At 42.5% G+C, this 20,177-nt stretch overlaps 1 protein-coding gene across 3 annotated transcripts in view; it reads left to right on the top strand.

Annotated features, from left to right (window-relative positions):
• LOC140479781 (eIF-2-alpha kinase GCN2-like) overlaps positions 1–20,177 on the top strand; it is an 84,329-nt gene that overhangs the window by 24,031 nt on the left and 40,121 nt on the right. For 2 of the 3 annotated variants that reach the window (XM_072573936.1, XM_072573937.1), the window contains exons 6-16: positions 42–104; positions 388–513; positions 3,021–3,122; positions 4,191–4,257; positions 4,757–4,845; positions 7,316–7,414; positions 7,679–7,756; positions 11,967–12,212; positions 13,763–13,847; positions 19,117–19,238; positions 19,588–19,637. In XM_072573936.1, coding sequence (XP_072430037.1) covers positions 42–104; positions 388–513; positions 3,021–3,122; positions 4,191–4,257; positions 4,757–4,845; positions 7,316–7,414; positions 7,679–7,756; positions 11,967–12,212; positions 13,763–13,847; positions 19,117–19,238; positions 19,588–19,637 — 1,127 coding nt within the window. The remainder of the gene's footprint in view (positions 1–41; positions 105–387; positions 514–3,020; positions 3,123–4,190; positions 4,258–4,756; positions 4,846–7,315; positions 7,415–7,678; positions 7,757–11,966; positions 12,213–13,762; positions 13,848–19,116; positions 19,239–19,587; positions 19,638–20,177) is intronic. The other variant, XM_072573938.1, reaches the window with a different exon arrangement.

Here is a 20,177-nt window from a genome sequence, read left to right on the forward strand (position 1 = left end):
TGATTTCTTCTATGGATAGTAAAGTGTCTATTTTATTCTAGCAGAATGCTCTAAAGTACCCCGACGACAAAAATTTGAAGAAGCTTAGGTTTCTTTTTATTAAGGTAAGGAGCAACAAAAATGAATCTTTAGTTTCTCTGTATTTTCTGTTTATGGGTAAGGCTTTCTGAAAAAATCCTGCAAGACTTTGGCAACCCGTAGCTGAATTCGACTAAAGACTTTGTGTAATATTGGTTCCTTCTTTAGTTCTGGCAGCCTAGGTGTTCTATCTTGGTGTTATATAAGTCAACAGAATTTGTAGATCTGTTTCATTAATGACTGCAAATGAAACTATGATTTAGTTTCTTTTTTTTTTCCTGCAATGTTTTTCACCGTTGCTTGATTCAGATGGATTTTTGCAAGATGACCCTTGAGAAATGGATCGAAAACCACAGCCAAGCAGGCAGCAACTTCAAAAGCTGTTTGAAGATTATCAAGGAGATGCTTCAAGGCTTGAGATACATCCATAGTCAGGTATTTTGATTGAGTATTTCACTCTAACCCACAGTAACGTGGCGTTAAACTGCAGTGTCATTGAACAGTAACTGAGGGCTCGTGTGACTCATTCCGAGGCAATGTTACAGGCACAGAGGAGGAGAGAGCATGTGAACTGCAAGACTTTTTCAAAAGATGTCGAAAGAAGTCAAGCTATGTCTTTTCTCACACATGGATAACAAGTGTTTGCATAACATCTTTGACAGAGCCTGGTGTATTACATAATGATGTTTGGTGGAGAGGAATTAATGTTTTTTTTTAAGTTAAGGTGCTAGATGTTGTTTCATCAAATCTGGTGCTGCTGTAAGAAAAGACGCTGACTCCAAAAACAAGTCCTTCACATATAAAGATTAATATTCTATTAGCCTTTTTGATTATGTTTTGTCTGACAAATACACTTTAATGACCTGTCAACATGGACTACTACAGACCTCTAGTGTTCCGAGATTTTTCTCACTATTTGTCCAAAATGGTTGGCCTCATTTTCCTGTATTCAAAGCCACCTGCCAAATGTATGCTGCTGACTTCAGCTATTCATGTCTCACTGTCATTCTGTACACTTTGTGCAACCATTTTTTGTGTCACGATGAAGGGCTTATGCCCGAAACGTTGATTTTCCTGCTCCTAACGGCTGTGCTTTTCCAGTCCCACACTTTTTGACTCTGATCTCTGGCATCTGCAGTCCTCACTTCCTCCTAGTTTTATCTAAGTCAGTAAATATAGCACAGAGCCTGGTAGTAAACTTTTATTAAATTCCTTCCAGGTTGATTACCCACTATTTTGATTCTCTGGCTTGAATATTGTGTTCTCTTTGGTAGCAAGCTTGAATGCAGGAATGGCTTTAATCAGTGTACTTTATTTATTCACTCTTGGGATATGGGCATCACTGGCTGGACCAGCATTGATTTCCCATCCCTAGTTGTCCTTGAGAAGGTAGCGGTGAGCAGCTATATGAAGACTCTCAATGCCCTGAGGGAGGGAACTTCAGGATTGTGACCCAGTGACAGTGATGGAACAGCGATATATTTTCAAGTCAGTATTGTGAGTGGCTTGAAGGGGAACTTGCAGGTGTTCCTAGATATCTGCTGCCAGCGTTCTTCTAGATGGAAGTGGGATGGGGTTAGAAGGTGCTGTCTCAGGATCTTTGGTGAATTTCCAGAGTGCATTGCAGTGAATGTGAGTCGGTAGTGGAGGGAGTGGATGCTTGTGGATGTGTACCAATCAAGTGGGCTGCTTGTTTTGAATGATATCAAGCTTCTTGAGTGTTGATGGAGATGCACTCATCCAGGAAAATGGGGAGTATTACATTACACTCCTGACACATACCTTGTAGATGGGGGATAGGCTTTGGGGAGTCAGCAGGTGAGTCACTTGCAGCAGTATTCCAAGCCTCTGACATGTTCTTGTAGCCATTGTATTTATATATCTAGTCCGGTTGAGTTTCCCGTTAATGGTAACTCCCACGATGTTGAGAGCAGGGGATTCAATGATGGTAACACCATTGAGTGTCAATGGACAGTAGGTGAGATTGTTTTGGGATGGCCATTGCCTGACATTGTGTGGCATGAGTGTTACTTGCCACTTCTCAACCCAAGCCTGGATATTGTCCAAATCTTGTTGCATTTGAATATAGACTACTTCAGTATCTGAGGAGTCGAGATTGGTGCTGAACGTTGTGCAATCATCAGTGACCATCCCCAACTCTGGCCCTCTGATGGAGGGAAGGTCATTGATGAAGTAGCTGAAGATGGTTAGGCCTAGGGCACTACCCTGAGGAACTCCTGCAGAGACGTTCTGGAGCTGCGATGACTGACCTACAACAACCACAAACCTCTTCCTTTGTGCCATGTGTGACTCCAACCTAACTAGTGACATAGCTAAACCCTGCCTCCCCCAGAATTATGATTTGGGCAGGAAGGCCCATGATATCTACTGAGCTCCACCTCCTTTTCCTTGCTGTTGAGCCTCCTGCACCCTTCCAACCCCTCACCGTGACACCACCCCTACCCGCATCAGTTTACCTCAGTCCTTGTTCGCTCTGCTGATCCTGAGACCTCAGAGCCAACCCTTACAGCAGTCGTGGTCTTCCATATGGTGAAGGTGAGTGCAAGAACTGCCGGCTTCTGATTGGCTCCTGCCATCAGGGCCTTGATTTGAGGAGATATACCGATAGCTGGCCCCACCATTGCCTTAGTTCACTGTAGCCCACTGAGCCTTAACGAAAGGAAGCAGTATGGGTCCTTCACTGGCTCTCCATCGGCAGGAGAGAAATTTAGAAAATGGGAGTAGAAATAGGCCATTTGGCCCTTCAACCTGCTCTGTCATTCACTATGATCATGGCAGATTATCTGACTCAATCTTTGCTTTCTCCCCATATCCTCCCTCAAATCATCTTGCAATTTTGAAACATTGACCGTCTCGTTGTAGAAAAAACTGGGGCTTCAGTGATAAAGATTGATTAAATAGTTATTTTCTTATTTCAAAAGGGTGTTATACATCGAGATTTGAAGCCTGGAAACATATTTATTGACCAAGATGGAAGCGTGAAAATTGGAGATTTTGGTTTGTCTAGATTCTGTACATCTCAGGTAATGTATCTTGGTGTATTTGCATATTAAAAAAGATTTGCCATTTCCACTTACAACTTAACTTCCATATTCTGTTGTGTTCATTTTAGATATTAAGGAACTTTGACAGTACATTTTGCCATTATAGTTAAGCATACATCTCTTGAATCATGAGCATCTTTGTTAAACCGTAGTTCACAAACGCTCATTGTACTGCAGAGCTTGGATCAATGAGGTGCTGTTTCCTGCATTATGGTGATACAAGATATACAATGTAACACAAACCACCCCATGTGGGCAATATGGTGGCTCAATGGTTAGCACTGCTGCTTCAAAATGCCAGGGACCTCTGGGTTTGATTCTCGCCTCAGGTAACTGTCTGTGTGGAGTTTGTATGTTCTCCCCATGTCTGCGTGGGTTTCCTCTGAGTGCTCTGGTTTCCTCCCACAATCCAAAGATATGCAGGTCAGGTGAATTGGCCATGATAAATTAGGTGCATTAGTCAGAGGAAAATGGGTCTGGGTGGCTTATTTTTTTGGAGGGTTGGTGTGGACTTGTTGGGCCGAAAGGCCTGTTTCCACACAAAGGGAATCTAATCTAATTGCTGCAATGTTTGACATTGTTTCTGCGGGTTGGAGTAGCACTGCATCATATTCTTTTAATAATTCAAACTTAACAGAATTGAATTATCTTCTGATGTTCAACTTTTATTGTTTGAAAAGAGCTGGCTGTACCTTCAACTGGTTTGAAAGGAAATTTCCAATCAATCAGATGCCAATTATGTACAGAACAACATGTTCTATCATTAAATAATAGTACATTTAAACAATATAACTGAGACTACCTACGCTTACCCTTGTTAAGAATGTGGTCATTGTTACAGTGCTGCTGTAGTGTTATTGAAGTAGTCAAATCCATCCACTAACTCGTACAAATGTTTCCCATCTGAAGTTTAGTCAAGAAAACCTTTACCACTGCACTGTTCAGTATACAACAAAATATCTAAAGAAAGGTTGCCTATTTCAGTGAAGCTTTCTTTGTGCAAGGATATAATTTTTTATTAGAAATGCATTGTTTTCCATAATTCAGGGATGTGCAGAACATAAAGCTTTCGCCTATATACACAAAATGGATCAACAGATGGAGCTCAGTACAGGTGATGTGTAAATTTTGCTGCTGTCTTTATGTTTAACAAAATAACTGCTTTCTGGAGATTGTGCACAAGGACCCTAGATGATGTGTGTACATCAAAAAAGTCATGACTAATTTTGTACAAGCTTTAATTTTGATCATTGCTGTAAAATCTGATGTATAAGGCACACTTACTGATTTTCACCTCCAAAATGCAGAATGGAAGAGATTACTGATTCAATATAATGTAGTAACATTTTGATTTCATTGTGTATTACTTTTTGGACAAGCCAGTTAGCTTTAAGGAAAAGTATACTACTTTCACAATAGTTTTTAATTTTCACGTGCTGTATAACATTTTGAATGCTTGGATTTAAAAAAAAAACTTGAGTGTTATGTTTCATTTAATTTATTATGTTTAAATGATATTTTAAATACCACACATTCCAAATGTGGGCATTTTTTTCTTACTAGAAGCAAGCTTACCTTTTGCAATCCTTTAATAGTGTTGTTTCCTGTATTAGACAGTGAGAAACTCACAGCAAACATTGGGACCTATGGATACCTGGCTCCAGAAGTTAAAGCAAGCCATCACAAGGCCACATACGACTCTGTATGTACCACTGCATTATTTCATGGACATGTTCTGTTTCATTGTCACAAAGGGGACTAACGTTGAAATAGAAACACAGAATTTAGGAGTAGGAGGAGGCCATTCAGCCCTTTGACCCTGCTCTGCCAGTCATCACTCTGTACATGGCTGATCATCCAACCCAATAGCCTAATCCTGCTTTCTCCCCATAACCTTTGATTCCATTCGCCCCAAGTGCGATACTTAGCCACCTCTTGAATACATTCAATGTTTTGGCATCAACTACTTCCTATGGTAATGAATACCACAGGCTCACCATTACGTGGTTGAAGAAATGTCTCCTCATCTCTGTCGTAAATGGTCTACCCAGAATCCTCAGACTGTGACCCATGGTTCTGGACACCCCCACCATTGGGAACATCTTCCCTGCATCTACCCTGTCTAGTCCTGTTTGAATTTTATAAACCTCTGTGACATCCACCCCTCGTCTGAACTCTAGTGAAAACAATCTTACCCTCGTCAATCTCTCCTCATACATCAGTCCCATCATTCCCGGAATCAGCCTGGTAAACCTTGGCTGAACTCCCTCGAGAGCAAGAGCATCCTTCCTCAGAAAAGGAGACCAAAACTGCATACAGCATTCTAGTTATGACCTCACCAAGGCTCTGTCTTACTGCAACAACACATCCCTGCTCCTGTACTCAAAACCTCTCACAATGAAGGCCGGCATACCATTTGCCTTCTTTACCGCCTGCTGCACCTGCATGCTCACCTTCAGCGACTCTGCACAAGGACACCCAGGTCCCACTGCACATTCCCCTCTCCCAATTTACAGCCATTCAGGTAGTAATCTACCGTCTTGTTTTTTGCTTCCAAAGTGAATAACCTCACATTTATCCAAATTATACTGCATCTGCCAGTAATTTGCCCACTCACCCAGCCTGTCCAGAAGGATCTCTGTGTCCTTGTCACCGTTCACCCTCCCACCCAACTTGGTATCATCTGCAAACATTGAGATTTACATTTTGTTCCCTCATCCAAATCACTAAGTTATAATGTGAATAGCTAGGGTCCTAGCACCCATCCCTTTGGCACCCCATTAGTTACTGCCTGTCAATTTGAAAAGGACCCATTAATTCCTGCTGTTTGTTTCCTCTCTGCCGATCAGTTCTCTATCCATCTCAATATACTTCCCACAATCACGTGTGCTTTAATCTTGCACAATAATGTCTTACATAGGACTTCGTCAAACGTTTTCTGGAAGTCCAAATATACCACATTGACTGACCCTGCCTTGTTAATTCTACTAGTTATATCTTCATGGAATTCCAACATATTTGTCAAGCATGATTTCCCCTTCATAAATGTATGCTAACTCGCTTTGATCTTGCCACTGTTTCCTAAATGCTCCGCTATAAAATTCTTTATAACGGATTCGAGAAATTTCCGCTCTACCGATGTTAGGTCTATAATTCCCTGGTTTCTGTCTACCTCCCTTTTGAATGTTGGAGTGGCGTTACCTACCCTCCAATCAGCAGGGACTCTTCCAGAGTCTATAGAATCCTGGAAAATGGCCATCATTACATCTGTTATTACTTGATCCAATTCCCTGAGTACTCTGGAATTTAGATTACCAGGTCCTAGATTATCTGCCTCCCATCACCTCAATTTTCCCAGTATCATTTCCCTACTAATATTGATCTCCCTCAGTTCTTGCCTCTCAGGTAATCTTATATTCGCCAACATTTCCGTTATGTGTCCTGTTTTGTGAAGACAGAACCAAAGTATGTGTTCAGTTGCTCAGCCGTTTCTTTGTCCTATATTATACATTCCCCCGGTTCTGTCTGAAGGGCATCTACAGTCTTGATGGGTTAACTTAGAAACCATTAGTTGTTTCACTTTGAGTTCTGCAAGGTTTCCATTAGGCAGAGAGAGAATACTGGAACACAAGCTCATCTGGCATGATTACATCCACACCTTTTTGACATTCTATCTAATCATACACACCACCTACTTTACTGAGCAAAATAATCAGACAGCTTGTTAAATAGACAACTGATATAATATCACCAGCTTCCTGATTAAAATTACCACTGATATTTCAAACTGGTACCATTTATTTGATATCCACAACTCTGTCCTTTCTGCCCGTTCTCCAATTGTATGCATTTTCCTATAACCCATCAGAATTCTTGCCTCATGAACCTTGTAAAAGACAACATTTCAGGGCATCACTTTCTGACAATAATCTGCTGTTGCTGGTCAGCCCATAGCTGCTGAGGGCTTGCTCTGCATAATTGGTTAGACCACTACCAGTGGTGCAAGGTTGGCATTGCGTGCCTTAGGATGAACAGGATGCTCAGTGAGTTCCCATCCTGCATGTGCCACAGCTTGTCGTGTTTGTAACTTGGTCAGGTTCTGATGCTCAGCACTGCTGTTTCTGCTGCCTTAGAAATTGAATGTGAAGCTGACCTGTGTGTCCTTTCTGTAGAAGGCTGATATGTACAGCTTTGGAATGGTACTGCTGGACATGCTGTTCCAGTGTACAGCACAGGAACGTCAGAAATGGCGGGATTGGATTGGACAATGTGTAAGAAATCTACTTTACTCAAAGATTCTTGTAAACTAAAGATGTTTAATTTTCCATTTCCATTGGAATAACTGATCTTCAATTGCACCATTTGTTTTGCATATTCATCTTTTATGGTGCATAGTGTATGGTAGACCTTGCTTTTTTTTAAAAGAAAAAGCCATAATAACAAAAGTGAATTAAATCTTTGTTATTGGATTTACAGACTTCATTTTTTGAAAGCACTTTTCAATATATATTTTGATTGCTCCATTTATTTTGCAGAATTCACAGAACTACTTACATGAACTTTCTGTTGACAAGCCAAAAACCTTACTTCTGCATCCAGAATTGTTGAGCTTGGTGAGTTACTGAGCCATTTAAGGTTCAACTCGAGCAGTTAAAGTGAGTGAATGATGACATCGTGCAAAGAAAGAAGGAACAGCGCTCATTCTGACCTGATCAACAAGTATTCCTCAATATCTACAAAACAATGCATTGCAATTGGCAAAACACAGGCCTTTAGCTTAATTTTGGTTATAGGTAAGTTTTTTCAAGAGACCTTAGAGGTGCTGTATGATCACATTAAGGCCGTCAGCATTAAAAAAGCTTTGCCTCACTAACCTGAGAGCTTTTTAAGGATTGCTAGCTTGGTGGATGTACGAAGCCCTGTTGACATTGTAAGCTTTAATTTTCAAGACCCCCTTGCCAAGATGATTACTTACAATTGATTACTTACAAAGACTAAGTCTATTTGAACAGAGGAAATTTGTCGAATTGCATCAAGAATTGGATGTGCGCTGACAGAGGTTTATTCTCAATGGACTGCCTCAACTCCAACTGTGCACACCTCTTCAAATACTGCAAAGCCACAAAATGCTCCTCATAGCCTACAGCTCTAGTGGTTTTGTGAACGTGATGTCTCCAGAAGGGGAAAATGGCACCTGCTTTGACTGGAAGGGACCAGGAGGTGTTGATGGTTGGGTTGGTGGTGAGGGGGACCAATGCCTCTCTATTTTGAGTGGATTGGGAAAGGAGGCAGCACCACTGTGCACATCCGGTTGGGACCCAGTTCCAGTTCAGCCCTGTTCAGTACAGCCTTGTGGACCAAGGACAACATAACAGCAGTGCCAAGAGATTTAATATAGCCCAACTGTTCGAGACCAACAGGATCCACTGCAGAGTAGGTCACATCCAGCCCAGCTGCATACCTTGGCAATGCACATCGACACAGTGAGGGCAGGGGGAACATATTACTCTGAGGGCGCGTACATTGCAACACAGCAGAGAAAATGCACTTTCACGTCTGTAAATATTTTGCACTTTCAATTGTCACATGTCTGATTGACTGACTGTCATTTTAACCATATACCTGTTTAAATGGCTACCAGGTCAGAGTTAATTAGCCTCCTCACACAACACAGGGAGGATAGAAGTTATAGGGACAAGGCATTTGTCTTCTCTGAGAAACAGTAGATGTTAGGGATCCTTCAAGACTAAAATACAGTCAAGACTTGACACTTTAGGAAGGAGATCATTGAGGACAAAAGTAAAGTGAATGTCTGGTAATCGGCCCTTGGCCGCATTCATGTTCCTTGCTTACAGTCACCTTGTGGGTGTGACTGAGTGATCATTTGTGAGTGCACACTTCTCTTGAGGTGAAATTTCATTCTATCTGTCTCACAAAAGAGTGTGCACTTGTTCAAGGATGGGTGATGACCAGTGCTCAACTACCATCCAGGCTCAGCCTCATGGTGCAAACATGTCCACCCCACCCCACAGCCCAAAACTCAGTGGTGATTATTTTGCCCATAGTGAATGTGTTGCCAGCTGTTTTTCATTCATGTTGCGCACTGTTGGTTTGGTGGGAGATGGCAATCCAAGTTCTGCTCCTGTGGGCGAGTTGAAAATGTGTTGCTGGAAAAGCGCAGCAGTTGAGGCAGCATCCAAGGAGCAGGAGAATTGACGTTTCGGGCATAAGCCCTTCTTCATGCCCGAAATGTCGATTCTCCTGCTCCTTGGATGCTGCCTGACCTGCTGCGCTTTTCCAGCAACATATTTTCAGCTCTGATCTCCAGCATTTGCAGTCCTCACTTTCTCCTGTGGGTGAGTTCCAAGTTCCACCTGATGGTCAAGATGCTGCCCACCCTTTGTGTACCTTATTCTGTTGCTGTCCCTGTTAACTCCAGTCAGGCTGTCTGCATTCCTGTTCAACCTTCTATCAATTGTCAATATCTTCACTTCTCCCCCTCAGCGCCTGGTCAACCTTAAGTTGTACCCACCATCATTATCCACTGTCCTCTCCCATTGAGGCTAAGGTGGTGAGGTGCAAAATATCGTACTCAGTCCTCCACCAGGTACCCAGCAGTACCCCTTTCCATCCCATGTTATATTTGAAATTGTCCCACTTCACTGTCATTACCCCCTCAGCATCACAGCATAATGCGGCCCTTCCACAGTCTTGACTTTCCTATTCCTAAATTGGATGATTCATTACAGTTCTGCAGTACAGCAGCTCATAAATGTTTGTATGTTGTCAATTATAGTTAGCTTTATTTTGACCTGGATTACAGAGTGAATATTCTTCTATATGACTCTGAAACTTGGATTACGTATCGACACCACCTCAAGGCACTTGAGAAGTGCTATCAATGCTGTTTGAGCTTCATTTTCTGCATCAGCTGGGAAGACAGGCATACTAACTTCAGCATCCTTGAAGCAGCTATCAGCACCAGCATCGAGGCTATGATCATCCAAGACCACTTCCAATGGGCTGGCCATGTGCTCAGTATGCCTGAGTCCTGACTGCCAAAGCAAACCTGAAGAAAGTGAGGACTGCAGATGTTGGAGATCAGAGTCGAGAGTGTGCTGCTGGAAAAGCACGGAAGGTCAGGTAGCATCTGAGAAGCAGGAGAATCGACATTTCAGGCATAAGCCCTTCATCAGGAAAGCAAACCTTCTTCACACAGCACTTGAACAAGAGGAGAACACAGGAAGTGTGTCAGATCCTCCCAGAAAGCTCTCCTCAAGAAATGCAACATAGCGCATTTGAAGACCCTCATTCAGGAGAGAGTGTCGTGGAAGAATCCCCTGCATAAAGGGACACAATTCTTCGAGAACACCCATTGGAAAGAGGAAGTAGGGAAAAGAGGTTCAAAAAGTCACGAGGGCACGGATAGGGGTGTCAGAAACTAGAGGGCATAGGTTGAACAGGAAAGATTCAAAGGGATGTGGGTAATTTTTTTAATGAAGAGGGTGGTGCATATATGGAATGAGCTGCCAGAGGAAGTGGTGGAGGCTGGTACAATTACAATATTTAGAAGGCATCTGGATGGGTACATGAATAGGAAAGGTTTGGAGGGATATGGGCCAAGTGCTGGCAAATGGGACTAGATGAATTTAGGACATTTGGTCGGCAAGGACGAGTTGGACCAAAGGGTCTGTTTCCGTGTTGTACATCTCTATGACTGAATGACTCAAAACATAAACTGTTTCTGCACCAATGCTGCCAGATCTGCTGAGTTTCTCCAATACTTTTTGCTTCAGATTTCTAGCATCATCTGTATTTTATTTTCATTTCATTCTCATGACCTGGTTGGCTAACAATAGCAAGGGAAATATTTAAAAGGGATTTGAGGGGCAACATTTTCGCACAGAGAGGGTAGTGTGTATATGGAATGAGCTGCCAGAGGAAGTGATGGAGGCTGGTACAATTACTACATTTAAAGGGCATCTGGATGGGTATATAAGTAGGAAGTATATAAGTAGGTTGAGAGGGATATGGGAAAAATGTTGGCAAATGGGACTAGGTCAGATTGGAATATCTGGTGGGCACAGGCGGGTTGGACCAAAAGGTCTGTTTCCATGCCGTATGACTGTATGTGTCTCTTAAAAGGAACTGGAGAAAGGAATATCCGGGATCTCAAGACCAGTTTAACTTCCCGGAAACATCTGCCAAGCGTGTGTCTGGAGATTGGGCTTATTAGCTACACAAAGCCTCACAGAACCCATGACCAGAGATGTGGAATTTCCTGGGTGGGAACCATTCTCATTAGTGAGTGACTGCCATCGATACAGTGAAAAGGAAGGCTCTTGAATTTATATAGCACTTCTCATGACTTTAGCCTAATGAAGTACTTTTGAAGCAATTGCTGTGCTAGATTAGATTAGATTCCCTACAGTGTGGAAACAGGCCCTTCAGCCCAGCCAGTCTACACTGACTCTCTGAAGAGTAACCCACCCAGACCCATAGCACTATGGGCAATTTAACATGGCCAATTTACCTAACCTGTACGTCTTTGGACTAATGAAGGAAATCTGAAGTTAATTTGAGCAGAGCAAGTTCCACAATCAGGTTTAATAATGACCATGATATCGACCAGATAATTTTTTTTTGATGTTGATGGAAAGATAAATATTGGACAGGGCTCTGGGGAGAACTCCCCTGCTCATCTTCTTGCAGTGCTATCGATATGATTTGATTTTGAGTGGTGTTTACTGAATTCGGTGATTCCTATTTCTGATAAATCTGACAGCACAGGTTCAGCACGATTAATAAATATGTTTAACTTAGTTACAGACGTGTCGAGAATTACTGCAGGATGATCCCCAGAAGAGGCCCGGTGCAGAGGAGATCCTTCACAGCAAGGATATGGGCCTGCTGTCTGAAGAAAGGAGGAGACTGGAGGAAATATTGAATCAAACCCTTTCATCACCAGATAAAGACACACACAGAGAAACCATCAAGTTGATTTTTGAAAGGATTGTTGGAAAAGTCTCCAAGGATCAAGCATCTGCCTACTATCATGCACTAAGTGAGGTACTCTCATGAACTTGAGCAAGGGATGTTAACATGACAGTAGTGCGAAGTGAAGATTTTTGTTTAAAATTATACTCTGTAGGACATTTGGACTGGGTTAGTGCTAACTCTTGTTATGGATCAGGCCAGACCCCCTCAAAATAGCCTAGATCCTAACTTTTTCTTATTTCAAAGGTAAATGCGAGGTGCTGTATTCCAGATGCAATTCGATTGGTCAAACTACTGGACGTTAAGCGAAACTCAATTTATTCAAACACTATAGTTAAAATATAACAAAAGAAAGAGGAACTTGGAATGCCTTATCTCTATTGGAAAACTTAACAGAATAATAGATTATTTTACTACCAAATAGTAACTGCTGCAATAACGTAGCATGCCATAAGCACACCCTCGGCAAAAAGGTAAATTCAGAAAAAGAGATAGGATTGCACATGAGACCGTCAGCAAGAAAGAGATGAGTTGGCCTGGTGGTTCAGTGGTTAGCACTGCTGCCTCACAGCGCCAGGGGCCCAGGTTCGATTCCATGTGTCTGTGTGGGTTTCCACCCACAATCCAAAGATATGCGAGTTAGGTGAATTGGCGATACTAAATTGTTCATAGTGTTCAGGCATGTGTAGGTTAGGTGCATTCGTCAGGGGTAAATGTAGAGTAGAGGTAGGGAAGGGGTCTAGGTGGGTTACTCTTCGGAGGATTGGTGTGGACTTGTTGGGCCAAATAGCCTGTTTCCACACTGTAGGGATTCTATCCTATTCTACATGCAGCAGCAGCCTAGAGAGTGCGAGAGAGTGTAGCAGCTGGGAGAAATTCACTGCTTTCCAATCCTGCTGAGACCCCAGCAACAAATGTCCAAAGCTAACTACAAAAATCCTATATGTGTGAGAGCTTGACCACAACCACTCAGGCTGCTTCTATTGTTCCCAATATGTAAAAAATACCCAGGACCTCACAAATTGTTTATTTTCTAATAGACTGCTCAGCACCTTTTCCCCCAAACTCTCTCTAAAAGAAACCAGGTCAAAACAGACCTCTTAAAGCCACCAGATCATCATTCTCTTTATATGCAATGAAACAACTCCATTTCCTTCCCTTTGCTTGTCATGCACTTTGCTTAATCTATTTTAGAGGATAAAAATCCAAATAGTACTCATTTGCAATTTTTGTAATTGTCAACACAAAGTGAGCTCTAACCAGAACTGGGGTGCAAAGCAGGTTTGACATTCAATCTGATTTTATTTATTATTGGAGTCACTATTATGTAGGATACAGACCAGCATATTGCCCAAACCTGTGGTTTTCCAGCCTGTCAAGTTTGGTTAAAATACCCGCCCGCCCTATGGATTGAAATTGGTTATAAACCCCAGCTATTGTAATACCAACCTTCAGTCAGCGTTTTTAAAAAATACGCTGCAAGAAATCATAATATTGACATAGTTATATGTAATTTTTCAAAGGAATGGTGACAGAGGTGAGTGAAAATTAATTTCAGCCTAAGTGAAATTGCAAAAGGAAATAATTGTGCAGGAAAGAGTGTCCTTTTCTTTTCGTTTCAGATCATGGACCTGACCTTTACCATTTCATCATCCAGGTCATGGCAAAATGTTGAAAGGAAACTTAGACAGATATTTCAAAAGCATGGTATGTGGTCTCAATCTGCTATTGATCCAGTTAAAGGGGCAGTCTCTTCAGGCAAACCTTTGGGGGGCTGGGAAGGGAGCATGGATGGAAGGGGAGGAATGCATGATTGTTAATAAACATTGCATCCAGTTGCAATTTATCACATTGTGTACTTGTGTAAAATGGAAGGTTTGCCAGCCATTTGTTCTTGAAGCCATTGTGCCTTTGTTTTGCAAGTCTGTACTGGTATGCCTTTTATCTGTGCAGAAACAATAATGAGTAAAGACAAAGCTTAGTCAATTGCAACAACTGAATGTGTCAGCTTGTTCAGCTTGAATGCTCAGCTTTGAGAAGGTACTGGTTGTAAATGTTTTATTTTAAGAAAGCAGGCAGTAAGAATGTATTACCAGGATGTTTAAATACAAAGACAATTCTGTGCTTTAAGATTTTGTTTAGAGCTGACTGAAAGTATCATGGTCAATACCCTGAGATCAACAATTTTCAGAGTGGGGGGTCACTACTGGTCAGAAGCTAAACCAGACTTTCCATATACAGATGAACCTCGATTACCGATTATCCGAAAATCGGATTATCGGAAGGAGATCTCCAGGACCCGACAGAAACATTACCTCAAAGACGTGTTTCCAATACTGATTGTGTCTTTTGTTCACAGTGATTAAACGGGCACCATCTCCAAATGACTGACCTCCCGCCCTCTTTCTCTCTCCTCATACTTTTCCTGGAGTTCTACACAGGGGTATACCCTAAATCCCCTTCCCCAGATAATCTCCCTAACATTGTCCTGCACAGGGCAAAGGTGCAACCAGTCAGAAAGTTTCAAAGTAAAAAGTTGTGTGTGTGGTTGTGTGCGTGCTATTTGGAGACTTACCCCACAAAGGTAGCCGCAGCAGCAGCAGCAGCAGCAGCAGGCTTATTGTCCAGCTGCCCCGGAGAGGGGGCGGGGGTGGACAGGGAGGTGAGTGGTATTGGATGGTGTTTGGGTGCGGGGGCGGTGTTGGGCAGGGGGGTGGTGTTGGGCAGGGGCGGAGTTGGGGAGTGGGGATGGTGTTGGGGGGTGGGGGCGGGAGAGATGTTGGAGAGGGTTTGGGAGCGGGTGGGAGTGGTGTTAGGGGCGAGGCCTTGCACACTGTGTGCTCATGCAGTCTCCTGAACGGGGAACAGATTCCTAAAACTGCGAGCCCCAGAGGAAAGGCATTTAATCGATTAACCGAATAATCGATTATCCAAATGAAATAGTGCCCGCCTATCTCATTCAGATAATCGAGGTTCCCCTGTAAATGCCAGAACCAAGTGAAGGAGGATATTATTAAATTGTTAACGCAAAGATTTACCTGGATGTTATCAGGACTGGAGGGTTTGAGTTGTAAGGAGAGGTTGGATAGGCTGGGATGTTTTTCGCTGGAATGTAGGAGGTTTATGTAGAGGGGCATAGATAAAGTGAACAGCAAAGGTCTTTTTCTTAGGATGGGTGAGTTCAAAATGAAGGTGAGAAGGAAGATTTAAAAAGGACATGAGAGGCAATATTTTCACGCACATGATGGTTTGTGTGTGGAATGAGAGGAAGTGGTAGATGTAGGTACAGTTACAACATTTAAAAGACATTGTGCAGGTAAATGAATAGGAAAGGTGTAGAGGGATAGGGGCCAAACATAGGGGACAAGTTTAAATAGGGAAGCTTGGTCAGCATGGACAAGTTGGACTGAAGGATCTGTTTCTGTGCTGTGTGATTGTAAATACAATGCTTCTCTCACACAGAGGCTTGACCCAAAAATTGGCTAAGTGTCAATTTTGTCATGTTTCATGCAGGATTTCTCTGCATGTGACCGAGTGAGTTTTCTCACATGATTTTCCTGAACACACCCTGCTTGTCAGATTCTCCCAACTGCCAGAAGTATAAGTACTGTCTGCTGCTGTGACCTTCCAGAATTCCTGGTGCTGATGCCAACTTTAAAGCCCATCAATAAAGCTTTGGCATCCTGCAGCTGCCCTGCATAGTTCATTTTGTTTGCCCCAGACTTGTATTTAGAGACTAACAGGCACTCCGCTTTGCCAGTGGAGTCCCTGCTGGATGGAATGTCTGCATGGTCGCTGCCCATGGAGTGTACTTTGAGATGTTGGAGGCTGATGGACCACTGGAGGAGCAAGCAGTGAGTTAGAGTCACCCGGTTACTGTTCTGCCTTTGATGACAGAGAATGTCACTGTCTGCAGGTAGCTCTTCTATAACGCAATGGTTGTTTTCTTGTGCAACGCCCTGTTATAGAAAAATCTCACTTCAGAAACAGCACTTAAGGTGTTGCTGATGTAATTGCATTACAGCCAGCACATGTTTCTAAAGTTTGTGCTTTAGAAAGAGTGAGCCCAATTCGTCTATCGTGTTACGGCACATTTGCGTTAACAAAATGCGTGTTATAGCAGAACAACCTGCAGTTTTTATCCAGCAGGTGAGAGATTGGGAAACTGCAGAACAATGAGGTGAGATAGTATAATAATGAGGATAGTAATGAATGCTAATAGGCCTTTTGCTGCTTACCAGCAAGAATTCTCATTTCACTGTTCGACACTTGGGACTTTTTGCTCTTGACAACAGGAAGCTCCTCACTGCCAATTTCACACAGTTCTCCCAATTTCTCACCAAAGACCACATCATTTAAGCCCTGCAAAATAGATCCCTTTGGTTAAGGAGTCGGTGTTACCCTAGAAAAGCATGGACCTTAAGAAATGACAAGGAAATTGTTGGAAATACCCAGCAGGTCTGGCATTGTCTGTGGAGAGAGAAACAGCATTCCCATTTCAGGTTAATGTGACCTTTCTTCAGCATTGATTGAGGGTACGTCAAAACATTAACAGCACTGTTGCATTCTGCAGGAACTAACAGTGTCACATGCTGTGCTATCTACCTTTTAATAACTGAACAGTGACACACTGGTATGTGACTTACAGGAAGTTCATGTGTGTCAACTTTCCTCCTTCTGAAAAGGAATCAGACAAAAGCCAGCTTTTGTCTTACCCTTGTCTCTTCTGGGACAAATACTCAGTGAGAAGCTGCTGCGTTATTGGCTTACTTAACCCTAATTTTATATTTTCTACCATGAGCAGGTTTAGCTTTGTTATTGACGTAGCCCATGTTTTATCTTACCTAAGTAAGTGGAGTAAGTGGAACTGAGGCCAAGAAAAGATCAGCCATGATCTTATTGAATAGCACAGCCTACTCAAAGGGCCAGACAGCCCGGCCCCTGCTCCTAGGTCTTAATGTTTGCTGAGCACATCCAAACTAGGGAAACTGGTATGGGTTTGTGGTATGGGTTTATTCCAAACACCGATGTTGCTACGGAAATTCAAGATCTATGTGACACTCACTTATGAGCGCCTGAATACTTATGACCATCAAACCTACCCCATGTTTAGAGGTCTTTAGAGTGTGGAAAATTGGAAAGAACATTGGTTTGCATGTGGCCAGTAAGTATTATATCTCATGATATGCTTCCATAAATGTCTCATCCAGGTACTAATTCTGTTCTCTCTTTAACTAACTGAAAATCCCTTGGCAATCCTTTCTTCCACTGCACAAGGTAGTTATAGAGTCATAGAGATGTGCAACATGGAAACAGACCCTTCCGCCCAACTTGACCATGCCAACCAGTTATCCTAAACCAATCTAGTCCCATTTGCCAGCACTTGGCCCATATACCTCTAAATCCTTCCTATTCATATACCTATCTAGATGACTTTTAAATGTTGTAATTGTACCAGGGTCCACCACTTCCTCCGGTAGCTCATTCCATACATGCATTACCCTCTGTGTGAAAAGGTTGCCCCTTAGGTCCCTTTTAAATCTTTCCCTTCTAACCTTAAACCTATCTCCTTTAGTTTTGGACTGCCCCACCTCAGGGAAAAGACCTTGTCGATTTACCCTCTCCATGCCCCTCATGATTTTATATATCTCTCCAAGGTCACCCTTCAGCCTCCAACACTACAGGGAAAATAGTCCCATCTTATTCAGCCCTTCCCTATAGCTCAAACCCTCCAACCCTGGCCACATCCTTGTAAATCTTTTCTGAACCCTTTCAAGTTTCACAACATCCTTCCTATAGCAGAGAGATCTGAATTGCACACAATATTCGAAAAGTGACCAAACCAATGTCCTGTACAGCCACAACATGACCTCCCAACTCCTGTACTCAATACTCTGACCAATAAAAGAAAGCATACTAAACGCCTTCTTGGTTATCCTATCTACCTGTGACTCCACTTTCAAGGAACTATGAACCTGCACTCCAAGGTCTCTTTGTTCAGCAACACTCCCCAGGACCTTACCATTAAGGGTATAAGTCCTGCTTGTTTTGCCTTTCCAAAATGCAGCACCTCACATTTATTTAAATTAAACTTCATCTTCCACTCCTCAGCCTACTGGCCCATCTCATCAAGATCCCGTTGTACTCTGAGGTAACCTTCTTCACTGTCCACTACACCTTCAATTTTGGTGTCATCTGCAAACTTACTAACCATCCCTCCTATATTCACATCCAAATCATTTATATAAATGACAAAAAGCAGTGGACCCAGCACCGATCTTTGTGGCACCCCGCTGGTCACAGGCCTCTAGTCTGAAAAACAACACTCTGACACATCTGTCTTCTACCTTTTGCCCAATTCTGTATCCAGATGGTTAGTTCTCCCTATATTCCATGTGATCTCACCTTGCTAACCAGTCTCCCATGGGTAAACTTGTTGAGCACCTTTCTGAAGTCCATATAGATCACATCCATAGCTCTGCCCTCATCAATCCTCTTTGTTACTTCTTCAAAAAAAACTCAATCAAGTTCATGAGACATAATTTCCCACACATGAAGCCGTGTTGATTATCCCTAATCGGTCGTTGCCCTTCCAAATACATGTACATCCTGTCCCTCAGGATTCCCTCCAACAACATGCCCACCACCAATGTCAGGCTTGCCAGTGTATAGTTCCCTGGCTTTTCCTTACCACCTTTCTTAAACAATGGTGCCACGTTAGCCAGCGTCTAATTTTCTGGCACCTAAACCTGTGGCTATCGATGATACAAATATTGGAGCAGAATCTGTCTGTTTGCCCACCTGTGCAAAACCTGAAGGTGTTATGTCTATGGTTGTGGGCCACTCAGCTAATGTTGTACAATTGGGAACTGCCTATGTGACTGATTGATTGATTTGCCTTCCTTGTCTGTGCTGTTCTGAGCAATGATGCTGGAGGTGGACGTGAATATGTGAGATGCATTTTCATCTGTTCTAGGTGCTGTTCCTCTGGATATTCCTGAAATTATCCCGTTCAGTGTGGGAACTTCCTGCCGCTGTGATATCACAACAATGCTAAGCAGCGATGGGTACATTTACGAAATGACCCTGGATCATAAGGTATGTAATTGCCAATATGTAGTTTATTGTGTGGTAATATTACAACACGCTGCATTGAAAGATGGTATATTCTGCATTTGTTTAGCGTCTTTCATTGACATCGGGATGTCCCAAAGCACATTTTGGCTCGAAGTACTTTTGACATGTAGACAGCAGTGTAAGGTAGGAAACATGAAGCCACTTTGTCCACAGACAACTATGAATAATAAGCAGATCTTTTAGTGGTGTTGGTTGTGGGAGTGGCCTTCTGCACTTGACCTGTTCTTGCACAAAGTAATTGGATACAAAAATACGAAATCCTGTTTTGTTACTGTTCTGTTTGATTGTGCACATTTCCCTCTGTTTACAGGTGCCCTTTGTGCGTTTTGTCCACAAAAACAGGATAAGTGAAATGAAAAGGTAAATGGAGTCCATGTGACTGATTTGCAGAAGTACAGGAACATAGGCTGCTCTGTTCCATATTATTTCTTTGTAACAAAATGATAAACAGAAACAAATTGTTCTGCAAGAAGTTTTTACTTTGTTCTGTTGCAAAATGTGTGTGATTAAATAGATTGGTTTCCCTTAATGCTGAAGGCTTTTAAAAGCTTTTTTCAGCTCCGTCAATTATTGTCTGAATGTTTCAATCAATGAGAAAAGGTTCTCGCAATGACTGAGGGAACATGTGCATCTTGTTTTGTGCCAGCTATCTTCCTTTGTGAAAGCCCTATGTTCCCTGCCTTTGGTGGGGCCCAGTGAGCATTCTCAGCAATGAGACCAAAAGCCCCTGTGTTATTGACCCTGGTGTGAGGAGGGTGAGTGAGCAAGGTGGAAGTCTATGTACTCAGGAGGCAAACCAGGGGCAATGAAGGGTTGGCCAGATCAAACAAAATGCCTTCATCAGCATCAGCATTGGTGGACTCCTGTTCAAAATAGCTGGCGGTCACTTTTAAATGGGAA

Source organism: Chiloscyllium punctatum, chromosome 7 (assembly GCF_047496795.1).
Source record: "Chiloscyllium punctatum isolate Juve2018m chromosome 7, sChiPun1.3, whole genome shotgun sequence".
Taxonomy (NCBI): domain Eukaryota; kingdom Metazoa; phylum Chordata; class Chondrichthyes; order Orectolobiformes; family Hemiscylliidae; genus Chiloscyllium; species Chiloscyllium punctatum.